The 14,553-nt window shown below is 37.7% G+C and overlaps 1 protein-coding gene across 1 annotated transcript in view; it reads right to left on the bottom strand.

Moving 5' to 3' along the window:
* Positions 1–10,402, bottom strand: part of LOC107591048 (plexin domain-containing protein 2-like) — a 67,228-nt gene extending 56,826 nt beyond the window's left edge. The window contains exon 1 of the mRNA XM_016280052.1: positions 10,054–10,402. Coding sequence (XP_016135538.1) covers positions 10,054–10,156 — 103 coding nt within the window. The 5' untranslated portion in view covers positions 10,157–10,402. The remainder of the gene's footprint in view (positions 1–10,053) is intronic.
* Positions 10,403–14,553: the final 4,151 nt, after the last annotated feature.

A 14,553-nucleotide genomic window follows, 5' to 3' on the forward strand; every position in this document is an offset into this window, starting at 1 on the left:
AGTAATAATATTTAATAAACAACAACAGCCATCATAAAAGTTGCTAGGCAATTCAGTTCAGTACAAAGTACAAAGGCAGCCCCCTGATATACAGCATTAAAGTTACATATAATAAAACGTGATGACATTTTATATATATATATATATATATATATATATATAAATAAAATCTACAAAAACAAAAAACAAACAAACGATATATACTGTATATATATATAGAAAAAAAATACAAATGTCCATAAGAGGAAAATAAGAAAGTGAATACAAATGTCCATAAGAGGAAATAAGAGATATTTTATTAGAACTGACCTGAGTGAATACTTAAAAAGATATTTAGAGCTACATGATAAATGGAGCAGCAAAACTAGACATACAAGCAAACACAACGTCCTGCCAAAAGAAAATGTAATACAAAAAGAAACTTCATGAGAAGAAGCATTCTGGTTAATTGTCCTTTGCCTAGCGCTCAAGTGCTTGTGAGTTTGCATGAGTGAACTGAAACTTTCATTCCCCTTGAGCCAACCTCTGCTAACCCCCCACAGTGACACTCTACACACACACACACACACACACAAACAAACACAAATCCTGAGGGACACATTTACAACTTCTTGCTATTCCAATCTCTCTGCCTCATCGCCCATTCCATCTCATTCACACTAGAGGCTCTGTTCTAAAGTCACTAGATGCTCTGCATTCACTACTTTCGTTTGGGTCAGTGCACATGAACAGGTGCACGAAATCCTTTTAAGTGTCATGAGAGCAGATTATAGCATCTAGCCAGCCTCTGTTTTTTCAAGAAGTTAAAAAAGCACCCAGTCTACACGTTTAACGTGCAAATGCACAACTGAGGTTAATAGCACACATAATCTGCTGTTAGTCGGCTATGTTTGAGAATAGTACATTGAATATGTTTGTGAAAGACTAACAAACACTTCAGAGTGGTGTAATTAACTTTTGTTGAGCGGTAATTAGCTAAGCTATGAAGAAAAGGACCTCATACTGAGTACCATTAATGCAGCCCTGGAGAGAAAGACAGGGAATGGCAGAGAAAGATGGAAAGAGATCCAGGGAAGAATTGAAAACAAAAGCACCGCTGGAGGCCTGAAAAGCATTGTGAGCATGTGAAACACACAAGACCCTTTGAGCACAAAAGACAACTACTGGAAACCTCTGTGACTTTCACCAAGAAACTCTCTCTTTCTCCTCCCTCTCTCCTTCACAGCTGTATTCAGTGAGGTCATGCGGTGCACTTTTTAAAATGCGATTTAGTCTGGTTAAGGTCGAGGCGTACTTTTACCTTCCTCTTCTTTTGTGGCAAATGTAACTGAACAACTTCATACCACTTTGAGTGTGACTGTTCATTCATAAAGTGCGATATTAGTTTTTGTTAATGGATCAGCGGATGCATGGTGGTGTGTCTGGGAACAACGGTCAGGCCCTGCAAGCATACCTACCCAGAAGGACCCCCTCTATCCTTTTCTTCATAGCCCTTTTCATGCTTTCTTAGGAACTCATTCAAGGAGAGATAAAGCCTGACTCAAGCCATCCATTCACTTATCCGCCATGCTGAAAGAAGCGAAGGAAAATTGCAGAGCCTGTGATGTAGGATCTCCCTAAGCATTCAAACCAACTCATTCCAACGTGTATTGTTTTTCATCTGTTTTCTCTGACTAATTATTTTCCCATCATCTGACTATGTAGTGCTGTGCTCTTTCTTTTTGGACTATGTCTTTCTTTGCTTCTCTCCCACTCTCCTCCCAGGATCTTCCAACAAACGGCCTTCTCCCCCTACAGTAGTCACTTCTGAGAGACATGAAGGTCAATGGAAGTTCCACTGGCTGCCTCTGCAGGGCTCGTTTTTTGTGTGCATGAGTTTGTGTGTGTGGGAGGCTGCTGCTTTTGGCATTATGATGGATGATGAACTTAGAACCAGGCTGTGTATTAGAAACAGGCTCTGCATCAGAGAGAGAGCGAGAGGGGGATTCATATCCAACTTAGTCAAGTTAAGGAAAATACCTTATGAGCTCACAATGTCTTCCATCGTCTCACTGTCTCTTACACGGTCACAACTACAGGCTCCATTACAAACAGGCTCAGGGTTGTGAGAATGAAGCTGCAGACAATCTTGTTAGGCAAAAGATTTACAGAAAAGGAGAGAGGGATGGAAAATATGCAGGAAGGATGTGCAACTCTAATGAAGTCCAGATGGAGCAACCACAACTATCTGTTACTAAAGGACAACTCCAATAGTAAACACTTGGCATGGTATAATTCTCAATATATAGGCTTAAAAGATAATTTCTTACTTTATTATTCAAGGGTGGAAGGAAAAATAATAATAACAGGACGTTTCGAGAAAACATTTAATGTCCACCTATACTTCAAAGTTCACATTTTCACAACCAGTACATGTCCAACAGACCAGAATCACTGAAGACCAAAACAAACAAACTTTTGGAAGTGTTAAGATAAGAATGACACAAACTACTGGGAACCCTTTTGGATACTATGAAACGACAAAGATGGAAGTTGAACCTGATATATACAGTACAGTCACTCTAATCCTTTATAAATATCAGCCATATTCTTGACTTGCAAGCGATTAAGAGAATCAGATGTGCTAACAAGGTAACTTCTTATTGAGAAGTGGGCAAAAAAAAGAGATCAGAAACCTGCAAAAATGTTCAAATTGTGATTTTCTCATGCGGTTTGTAATCAAATGTAGAAACTCGCTAAGTGAACAGGCTAAACTACTCAAGTTTGTGTGTGTGTGTGTGTGTGTGTGTGAACAAGAATATGGTACCTGTAATATATCTATACATTTCAGTGTGCATGTCTTCACCATAAATTAAATGTTTTGAATAGCATTTCATGTAAGCATTAATGTATCTGTTACAGGGCTGACAAGACTTGAGATGTGCGGATCCATGTGCAAGCTATTTATTAGCAGAAGACAGAGACGTGGTCATAGAACAGGCATGGGTCAGAGAACGGCAGACAGGTATAAGGCGGGCAAGACACAAGAAGAAACCTAAGGCTAGCGGAGGTCAACGATCGGCAAACAGAATCAAAGGGGCGAGACTAGAGGGATAAGTCCAGGTACAAGGCAAGATCCAGGCAGGGGCAAACAGTATCAAAATAGTGCAAACGAGAGGAGGAATCCGAGAGACACAGGCGAAGATCAAGAAACGAGAACACAGACAAGGCAAGACTAAGGTGAGGCTATGACAAACTAAACAGGCTCCGTAGTGTAGCTATCGCTAGGGGAGTGATAAACACTAAACAATATTCGGCAGAGGGAAGGGATCAGGGTGAGTGTTAAATAGGGAGTGAGTCATATGAAACAGCTGTGTGCAATCAGTGCTGTGTGCAATCAGTGAAACAGCTGTGTGCAATCAGTGCTGTGTGCAATCAGTGCAATGAATGATGGGATATGTAGTCCGGGGTGATATGCAACAGGGTGTAGTGCGAGAGTCAATGAAAATGGAAAGGGTGGCCTCTGATGGCTAGCAGATGGAAGTTCATGGACCGGATTCGTGACAGTATCAAATTCTGGCCACAAATAGGAAATTCTACCTGTGTGACATCTTACTTTGCTACACCGAATTTAGCAACAAACTATTAATATTGTTGTATCGGTGGGGAGAGAAACACACCCAGCTCTTCACTCCTATTAATAAAGTATTTTCTGACACAGCACTGCAGATGGCCAGCGCACTCTATAAATAATGCTTTATCTGGGCCATGAGCCGAGAGACAGACACTTTATGTGTACAAGAGATGCACATCTCGACCACATGAAGAGATGAAGTTACCTGACCACTCATGTGAGCTGTGAACATTCAAGTAAGAGAAAAACATTACAGGGTACAAGCAGACACAATCTAGAGATGCTCAATGTGATGGGTTTGAGCTGCCAAGATGTAGTTTTATATTGCTGCCAAGGTATAATGGATTAATAATCCAGGGCCAAAGACATCGCCCAAGCTCTGAGGTGGTCTACAGCCCAGGAGCAACTCAGGATGCAATGTTCTGATAAGATATTATAGCTTTACATCACTCCCTAAGGGATTTCACGGTGAGTAGATGTGCAGTGCCAAGGACTAAAAACAGTGAAAATTTGACCTGTGCAACTGGTAATGCTCTTCAATTTAACATGCTGAGAGTTTCAATACAAGAAACAAACATTCAGACTTTACCTGGATTGAGATCTGAACACAGACTCAAATGTATTTTTTTTTTTACAAAATACAATACAAAAAGGCTTTTTTATTATTCACTAAAGCTCACTAAAGAGAAAAAATGTTATGGTAAAAAGTATAACCCTTAGGAAGAAATTGAGGGCAGAGAGAGAAAAGGAGAGGAGCCAAAGGGAGGGGGTGACAAAGACAGACTGAATACAAACCTAAACCCAACCCATTGGATGAACTACTTAAGAATTGTGGGGGCCCCACATTCTCACCATCTATCCTTTTCTACATCTCTGCAGTTTCAGAGCTGCTTTTCCTGAATCATCTATAGCAGACTGGCGACATACTCCTTTTAATAAATATGAACTATAATTCATAAACCCTTCTTGTTGAGTAAAGTCTTTCTTCACTTTTTGCTTATTAAAGAACCAGCAATAAGCCTTTGTTCCCTTTAAACCACTGTATCTTAACCCAAATAAATGTTCTGACTAAATGCATGATGCTCAATGTACAGTGGGTACGGAAAGTATTCAGACCCCCTTAAATTTTTCACTCTTTGTTATATTGCAGCCATTTGCTAAAATCATTTAATTAATTTTTTTTCCTCTTTAGTATTAGAGGAAGAACTGAAAATCATTGTGAGGGTTGACTTTATCTACCAACTTGAACTGTGTTTTGATATTCAGAATTGTCTGAACACGTTTACCACTTGCTCAGTCTCAGGATCTGTATCTGCATGAGGCAGGAAAGTCATGATTATCACAATCTTACATGTGAATCACCATTGTGTGGCTTATGTAATGCTTTAGAACCCTTGGCCTACTTTGGTGTTTTACTCTATCACAAGAAATAAAAGTTCAGCTATTATGCAAAAACACACACAACTATACTCAACGTACACATGTGAGAGACATATGCGGCAATCCAAAACTCACATGCAGATTCCATCCTGCCAAGGCCAGTAAAGTAGGCTACAAACTAGGTCACAGAGTTCTGTTTCAGAATTTTGAATACTTTATAAAAAACAAGAACATTAAACCAATGGTGCAACACCCTTTCCACAGCAGTTAGTTCCGGTTTGATTGGCCAAGCGGCCTGAGTGCTGATTTCTACATCATGCTGCCTTCAAGTGCACTTGGAAATCCCCTACTTCCAAGTTGGGCATTCAATGTTTTGACATATCACGCATTCAAGCTAGAAAAATATTACAAATCAATAATAACATTTATTTTAATTTATTTAATTTTTCATATTATTTGCATTTCTTATTTAAGAATGGTATTTAACAACAAAAATAATTTTGCATAAAGCAAACCACGAAAGGTGAGTGATTAATATCGGCATGAAACGGAAATTGTGATAGTCTTTTATCCCTTACTGTGATGTTTATCTGAGTGAAATGACTTCTCAAACAAGAAAAATGTATGGCAGGGCTTTATTTTGACCATTGGGAATTGACTGGATCATTGGATTGTCGTCGTTTGGTAATTGCTGCGATCTGATGTGAGTTATGGGTTGCTAGAAGGGAAGGATTATTGCCCAGCCCTCACACTGGCATAATAAACACGGCAATATTCCATAAAAAAACAAGAATCATCCATTTTGATTTCATTTGTTGTCTAAAAGTTAATTTGTAAAGAGCACCTGAATGTTATTAAAAATAAAGTAAAATATTATTAAAATAACCCATTCCCATTTGGTCAAATAGCAAAAGAAAAAAAACACAATAGTGCTTTCATGACTTTCAAAAAGAGGAAAAAAAGAGAGGGATTTATAGGAGCAGTCAGAGAAAGAGAGAACGATTCAAATTTACCGTCACTAACTAACGTCGTTAATAGTGTTTTGTAAATTGATACAATGGTAATATAATACAAATTATTACACGGCTCTGTGGAATACTTGATTGTGATTGGTCAATCGCCCCATGCAGCGGTATGTTATTCCCAGATAACAACCGCCAAATTGAATAACACACCGCTCATCCGGGTACTACGAGTTATCTTGACTGGTACTATTTATATACTTAACGAGTCACTCCGCTATCGTTGACTGTCTGCGGAGCCATCTTGTGACTGAAAACACTTAACCACCACGTGTTACAATGGAAGACTTCAGCATTAATTTCAACATATATGGTAAAAACTAGGGCTGCATGATAAATCGCATGCGATATTTAACGCACATCTTATTAGTAAAGCCGGTTCTGTAATCAGCGGTAAATCACGTGATGGAGATTTACCGCTGATTACAGAACCGGCTTTCTGACAAGATGCGCATTAAATATCGCATGCGATTTATCGTGCAGCCCTAGTAAAAACAAATCTTTTTAGCCGTGTAATAAGTGGGATAATGTACATCCAGCCGGTTGTTATCTCAGAATAAACCCCGACAGGGTGATCAGGACCCCGACGCGAAGCGGATTAACAACCGGCTGGATGTACATTATCCTTTATGTATAGTCTAATAAATGTACATACATTTTTTAGAAATGAAAGTATAAAACAATTGGCTGGATTTACAATGTTAATGACCACTGAAACGTGTCTGTGAAAAGAGTTCATTGCTTTGAGCAGGGTTTCTCTTACAAACCCGGAGTTGAGTTAGTGCGAAATGATAACAGACGGATTGAGACGAATAGAAATTTGCTGCCGCTGCAATGTTCTGTTCCAGTGTTTGCGCTGCTCATTGACACGCCAAATTTTTAGGCTTCATTTGGAAAGAATTTTGTTCACAAAGAGAAAAACATGAAAAAATCTACTCTGTATTAGCTTTTATTTATAGAACCATTGTATTGAAGGGATAGCTCACCCAAAAATAAAAATTTGCCATTCATTTACTGACCCTCAAGCCATCCAAGGTGTAGGTGACTTTTTAAAATAAAAACATTGGAGTGATCATTGGAGATAAAATGCAAGTCAGTGGCTACCAGTTTTGAGATTAAATAAAAGAATATCAAGAACACAAAATTAATACCCTTGGCTCCTGATGATATATTAAAGAGATAGTTCACCCAAAAATGAAAATGTTATGTTTATCTGCTTACCCCCAGAGCATCCAAGATGTAGGTGACTTTGTTTCTTCAGTAGAACACAAACAAAGATTTTTAACTCGAACCGTTGCAGTCTGTCAGTCGTATAATGTACGTGGATGGGAATCACGGCTTTGAGAGTCATAAAACATACACAAACAAAACCAAATTAAACCCTGCGGCTCGTGACGATACATTGATGTGTAAAGACACAAAATGATCGGTCTGTGCAAGAAACTGAATAGTATTTATCTTGTTTTTTACCTCTGATTTTCACCGCAATGTCTGAACTGTCCTGAGCGCATTCGCATGTTCTTCTTCAGCCGGCGCGTGAGGCATCTTCTTCTTTTTGCTTTTCTTCTTCTGCAGATCGCAGACTTATAAGGGCATTACCGCCACCTATCTCTCAAATGGACCATTGACACTATCTACAATCTCAATTAGGAGTGTCAATAGTCCATTTGAGAGATAGGTGGCGGTAATGCATTTATAAGTCTGCGATCCGACGTAAAGCAAGAAGAAGACGCCTCACGCACAGTTCAGACATTGCGCTGAAAATCTGAGATAAAAAAACAATATAAATACTGTTCAGTTTCTTGCACAGACCGATCGTTTTGTCTTCACACATCAATGTATCGCCACGAGCCGCAGGGTTTAATTTGGTTTTGTTTGTGTATGTTTTATGACTCTCAAAGCCGTGATTCCAATCCACTTACATGATATGACTGAAAGACTGCAACGGGTCGAGTTAAAAATCTCAGTTTGTGTTCTACTGAAGAAACAAAGTCACCTACATCTTGGATGCCCTGGGGGTAAGCAGATAAACATCCAATTTTAATTTTTGGGTGAAGTATCCCTTTAAGGTCTTATGAAGTTAAACGATCAGTCTGTGCAAGAAACTGAACATTATTATCTGTATAATTACCTATAATCCATAGCCTCAGGCAAACGGTCCAGAATGATGTCCGGTTTGCAAACTAAATGGTTCTTTGTAGTGAACTAGATGAACCAGTTTACCAAATCGGACTGAACCATCTGAAACAGCTTATGCCCGTGGAACGAACAGCACAGATCTACAAGTTACTCAATCTAAACTCACTTTCGGATGTGCCTGACAGTCACTCCGACTCTGAATGAGCCAAAATACCAGCATGTAAGATGCTATGATGCTGGATTTTGCCAACTCATTCAGCACTCCACTTACTCCAACAGTACACTGAACTGAGTAAACAGTTCAGACTCAGACTGAAGAACTGATGAGCCTGTGATAACCGAGCACTTGAATGAAGAGGTGAAATTAGGATTTTTTGGTTTCGCATTGATTACGTGAAAAGGTGGTGAACTAATAAAGACTAGTCTATTAACGTTATATGCATTAGACATCTACAACATCCATGTTTCACATCATTATTGGGTGCTTTAATAATTGCCTACAGGCCCTACGTTACCTCATTATGTGACTACCTAAACAAGCTGGTGAATCAGTTTGAACTCATTATGTGACTACCTAAACAAGCTGGTGAATCAATTTGAACCAGAAACAAATTGTCCAAAAAAGCCATTTTGCACAAATCAGACTTCCACGTTTGCCTGAGGCTATGGAATAACGGTAATAATATTGTAAATAATTCATTTTCTTGCACTGACCAATCATTTCACTTCATAAGACTTCAGTTGTCAGGGGCCAGGGGTATCAATTTTGTGTTCCTTGATATGCTTTTTTTTTGGTAATTCTCAAAAACTGACAGCTGCTGACTTTAAATTTATGAATCACCAAGGACTATGGTTTCAGCTAAAAAAAAATCTTTACTGCTCTACTGATGAAAAATAAAGTCAGATGGCTTGAGGGTGAGTAAACTAATAGCTCGTTTTCATTTTTGGGCGAACTATTCCTTTAAAGTGGTATCTCATCTGCTATATTATGCTATTATTCTAAAAATCGTGCTGATATTCAGAATTGCAGCTTTCTTACTCTTGCGAAATCGGTCAATTAGTATCTCTATACGAGATCTGTACAGAGAGAGACCCAGGCAGACAGACAAAGGCAGGTTATAAATCGGACACAATGAGCACAAGTCGGATGGGTCGAAACATGGAAACACGTTGGAATTTATGACTCAAGAAAGAGTAAATTAGCCTACTCCAGTGTAGGCCTACTTTCCTCTTAAAATGTGTACATGGCGAATAACAGTTTCAGTACACAGTCTGTTGAAGCCTCCTGTGTCTCACGTTAAATAACCTTGCGCAGTGTGAAACGACACACGATTAGAAGGCGATTAGAAACCCAATAGCTGCTCCAGTGATGAACAGGTTATGTGCTTTAAGGCAAAGTCAACGAAAACAATCCTGCTCCACATAAAAGAAGCTGAAGGTGCAAGATTTACCCACAAATATTCTTTCAGCAAGAAGCGATAATACGTTCACATACCGCTTGAAAACAGCTGCTGATAAACATCTCCTCTGGCATACAAACAGCACAGCAAAACCACACGCTCAACCCATATTAGCTTATTCGTTGCATTATTAAAAATCAATTCAGCATTAATATGAATAGGCTATTAATACGAATAGAAAACCTCAAAGTTCCCATGAGTGAGAAATAAAAGAATAGCCTATGCTCAGCTTTTCTAAGCTTTCAGATGAGATGGAAAAAAGTAGGCTACTGTATCAACTTCTTATGAAAATGCATTCAGTATTTTCCCTTTACAAGGTATACATAACGAATAGACATAGGCTCAGGTCATGGTGTGAATACCTGATTGTCCACATCCCTATCGCCAAAACAAACTCCTGTCATCAATGCAGCGTATCCTGGAGTCCACGAGCACTCACCTTCCGCCGTTAATTCTCCTCTGGTGATCTGGAAAACACTTCCCAAAGCGTGTAAAACTAGAACAATTCCCACAAACACATCGAGCGTGCTTGAACCCGCCATATCAGATATCCACCGAGGCAGATGTCCTCAGTTTCTTTTGCTCTGTCGTCGCCAAAGAAGATGTCAAATAAAGACAAACAGCGTCTGGTCAGTCGCTGAGCATTCCGCGCCCGCTGCTGAAGCTATGCCTCACCGCTCCTGTGATGCGAGGACTCGCGCTCCCGATAACGACGCGTTTCCTTCAGACTCCAGACCCAAACTAATCCTAGCAGAGTTCGAGATAGTCTAAAAAACAGCCCAGTCCAGCTCGCCTCTTATCCATGCATTCACCACAAAACCAGGAGGTGTAGATGGCGTCACACACGCACCACCAATAGTGTCCTGAATCTGACTTGCATGGGGGGGCTTCTCAGTCATGAAGTGGATTTGGCATTAGTGCCACTGTTTTCATGAAAACACGGTTCACTGATTCATAAGACAAAACATGTCACACGTTTTTAAAATAGCAACAGTTCCACTTTAAAATTCACAAGAGATTATTCAAATTATGAACAAATTCAACTTTTTTTTCATTTTTCTCATTTTATCAACAACAAAAAAATGATTTAACACCCTCACACCCCGAAAACAACCTGTCCTTAGACAATAACACTTCATATATTTACGACACATATAAGAAAATATATTTGTTTATATTTTAATATAAATATATTCAAGTGTAACATCAATTTGTATAACATAAATATAAAAAAATCACTAATATGCTGTTAGAGAAAGAAGATCTTTAATTGTATTGTCCACATCGTCAGACATTTATGTTTAAAACGTTTAAAATTCAGGTCATAATGAAACCAACTGTACAGTATACAGTACTTCTCAGTCATGAAGTGGATTTGGCATTAGTGCCACTGTTTTCATGAAAACACGGTTCACTGATTCATAAGACAAAACATGTCACACGTTTTTAAAATAGCAACAGTTCCACTTTAAAATTCACAAGAGATTATTAAAATTATGAACAAATTCAACTTTTTTTTCATTTTTCTCATTTTATCAACAACAAAAAAATGATTTAACACCCTCACACCCCGAAAACAACCTGTCCTTAGACAATAACACTTCATATATTTACGACACATATAAGAAAATATATTTGTTTATATTTTAATATAAATATATTCAAGTGTAACATCAATTTGTATAACATAAATATAAAAAAATCACTAATATGCTGTTAGAGAAAGAAGATCTTTAATTGTATTGTCCACATCGTCAGACATTTATGTTTAAAACGTTTAAAATTCAGGTCATAATGAAACCAACTGTACTGTATACAGTAAATGTAACATCATTTGTCATTTTTTTCAAATAAATATCTGAATATGTTCTGAGACCTCTGAACATGTTGAAAAAATAAATCTAGATAATATGAATACATTAAAACATTTTTCATTTTAATTTATATTTAGAATATATCATTTATTTTAAAATATATATATTAAAAATGGGCCAAACAGGCAACTGCGCAACTGAATCCCCCCCAAAGTAAATAAACACAAAATTGAATGTATCAGTTTTCTATAGTCTGTTTTGACCCATGTGTCAGAAACCAGTGATTCACATAATTTAGCCTATTACTAAATTATATCTTGTATGCATGAGCATTACGGATCACAACTGGTCATGTTGAATCGCTCTCAGTGCTGATGGTCCTTGATGTTAGTACAGTAAATTTGGTAAAGATAGCCTCTGTTGTCTCCTCCTGAGAGCCCAGAGGCAAGACAGGCAATGGAGGGGGTGAACGGGGGGATCATTAATGTTTGGGAATGGCACTGGCAGGCTTTTCCACACTGTCTGCCAAGCAGAGTCCCTCTAGAGGACTGAGAGGCAGTGAGCTGTGGTTGAGTACTAACCACCTCCCTCTGCTCCTTCAGATCAGGACAAGCAGCCTAGCAAAAACATTTAAGGATGAAGCATGCTAAAGCCGCCACATTAGCAATCCAATGTAAACACCCTTACAGTGTTGCACCAAGAGCCAAAATACGTAGAAATGCTGACTGAAAATCTGAGGAACTTGATTTATTGTGCTCATGTTTATGACAGCATTCCTTTGATAGGGTTTTGCAATGTACTGTATAATGTATTTAAGTGTAAGCCAGTTGCCCTTTATCTATACTTTTCTTATATATATGATAAAATTCCTCAAGTAAGTATAAACTAAATATGTAAGTGTAAAAGTCTTCACACATGCTATATTAATAAACACAATGTAGGAAGCCACTGCATATGTTAATTAGAACTGTTTGTGTGAAAATCAAAACAGATGATATCAAGAGAGTTAGCGAGACAGAGAAACAATAAATTAGGTACAATATAAAAAATGAATCTGTGCTTCTGTAGATTTAATAGAAAATGCAATATATAACTCAAACTAAGAATGTAATTCTGTTAAACATTATGTGAGTCAATCCAACATGATGCAAATAAGCAGTTTTACATTTTTACAAGCATTCCCTGCCTAAATGCTTTCCATTCTTCCTCTTCCCAGCATGCACTTGGACTCGAGTCATGGATAGTTGCATTTTTTGACAATTTTCATGTATATTTCTGACAGAAAACATAAGATTAAGATTAACTATGAATTTAAAACTGAAATGAATTCTCATGAACTCAATCATGTTGTACAACTTACTCACTTACTCATTACTTCTAAACAGTTGTATTAATTAAAAAAATGTTTGTGATCTGTTTCCAGTAGATAAACTTTTTCATTTTTAGCACGAATAATAATTATTCTGTAAGAGGATTGCTTGTGGCTTTTGCTTGTTTATTGTTTCAGACAGCTTGACTTTTTTTCAACACATAATTCTAAGAAACACTGCATGAATTTACTTGGCTACCATTCTGGGAAAAAATGGTCTCCATTTAGTTTGACATAACTTCCCTTTGGGGACGTTTAGGTCTAAGGCTTAAGTTATGGTTAACTTGAATAAATAATTTGAATTATATTTCATAGACACAAGTCTATGGTATAGCTTCTACTCTGCCAGTAAATTTCTTTATTAACCCAAATCAGCATTATAATGCATTATAAAATTAACAGTCATATTTAAGTTTCATTAAAAGGCATTTAGATGCAATTATAAGAAAACTCGGTAACACTTTCCATGAAGCCCGTATTTATAATACATTATAAGGGTATTCTTAAGGCATTATAATGAATGCATAATGCATTATAAAAAATTGTATAATATGTTATATCAACTCATGAATAATCATAACAACAGTTATAATACATCATAATACTTACGTATTTGTGGTTATAAGTTTAAGAGTATGATTATTTATAACACAATGAACACCATATTAAATCTACTTCATTTACAGAATAATGGACTGTATCATATCTTGACATTGTTTATTTAAGATCTGCACAGTATCTTACTATAGCTTGTGGGTGGTTAGATGTTGAGTGTTATTTGAGTGTTTCCTGTGGAGCTAATGTTAATTAACTGATGTGAGCTTAATACTCCAACTGAAAAAAATGCAATGTTTTATATGGTTAAATTTTTTTATGGTCCCCTTAATCAATCGACTATAAGCAACTTTGCAACTATATGCCAACTAACTCTCATTAGAGTATTAGTATGCTCAAGAATGGTAGAATCTAGTATGGTAGAATAAGTTGACGTACTTGCAAAGACACTTATAGTCAGTTTATCTGTTGGTTGACCATCAAAATAAAGTGTTAGCAAATATTTACAGTAGCAGACATACTAACACTAATGACCGCTAGTTGATATGTAGTTGCAGAGTCACTTATCAACAGCTGTTTAAAGGGTACCATCAAAATAATCAAACTGATATTACAATAAAAATAGTTCAAAGCAAATGTGTCATATTACACATTCATCTGATCTTATGGCGGTTTGAGAGAATTTTTTAAAAATTATTATTACTATTATTATTGCTACTACTTACAAGTGGTATTTGACCGCTTTAAGTAAAGTAGCATAAGAAAAATGGCAAGTGTTACGGAACTGACAAGATGTGAGATGTGCGGATCCATTCGCAAAGCTTTATTGTGGAGAAGACAGAGACGTGGTCATAAAGCAGGCAGGGTCAAACAGAGGTAGACAGGTATATGGCGGGCAAGACACAAGAATAGTCCTAGGGCTAGCGTGGGTTGACGATTGGCAGACAGAGTCACAGGGGCAAGGCTAAAGGGAGAAATCCAGGAAAACAGGCGTAGATCAAAACCGGAGAAAACAGCTAAGGCTAAGGCTAAGGCTAAGGCAGGGAAACAAATGAGGGCTCTGTAGTGCAGCTATCTGAGATATGCGCTAAACAATACTCGGCCGAGGGAAGGGCTCAGAGAGAGTGTTAAATAGTGAGGGAGTGATATGAAACAGCTGGGTGCAATCAGTGCAATGAATGATGGGATATGTAGTCCGGGG

The sequence above is a fragment of the Sinocyclocheilus grahami genome, unplaced genomic scaffold, assembly GCF_001515645.1.
Source record: "Sinocyclocheilus grahami isolate Dianchi unplaced genomic scaffold, SAMN03320097.WGS_v1.1 scaffold136.1, whole genome shotgun sequence".
In the NCBI taxonomy this organism is placed as follows: Eukaryota; Metazoa; Chordata; class Actinopteri; order Cypriniformes; family Cyprinidae; genus Sinocyclocheilus; species Sinocyclocheilus grahami.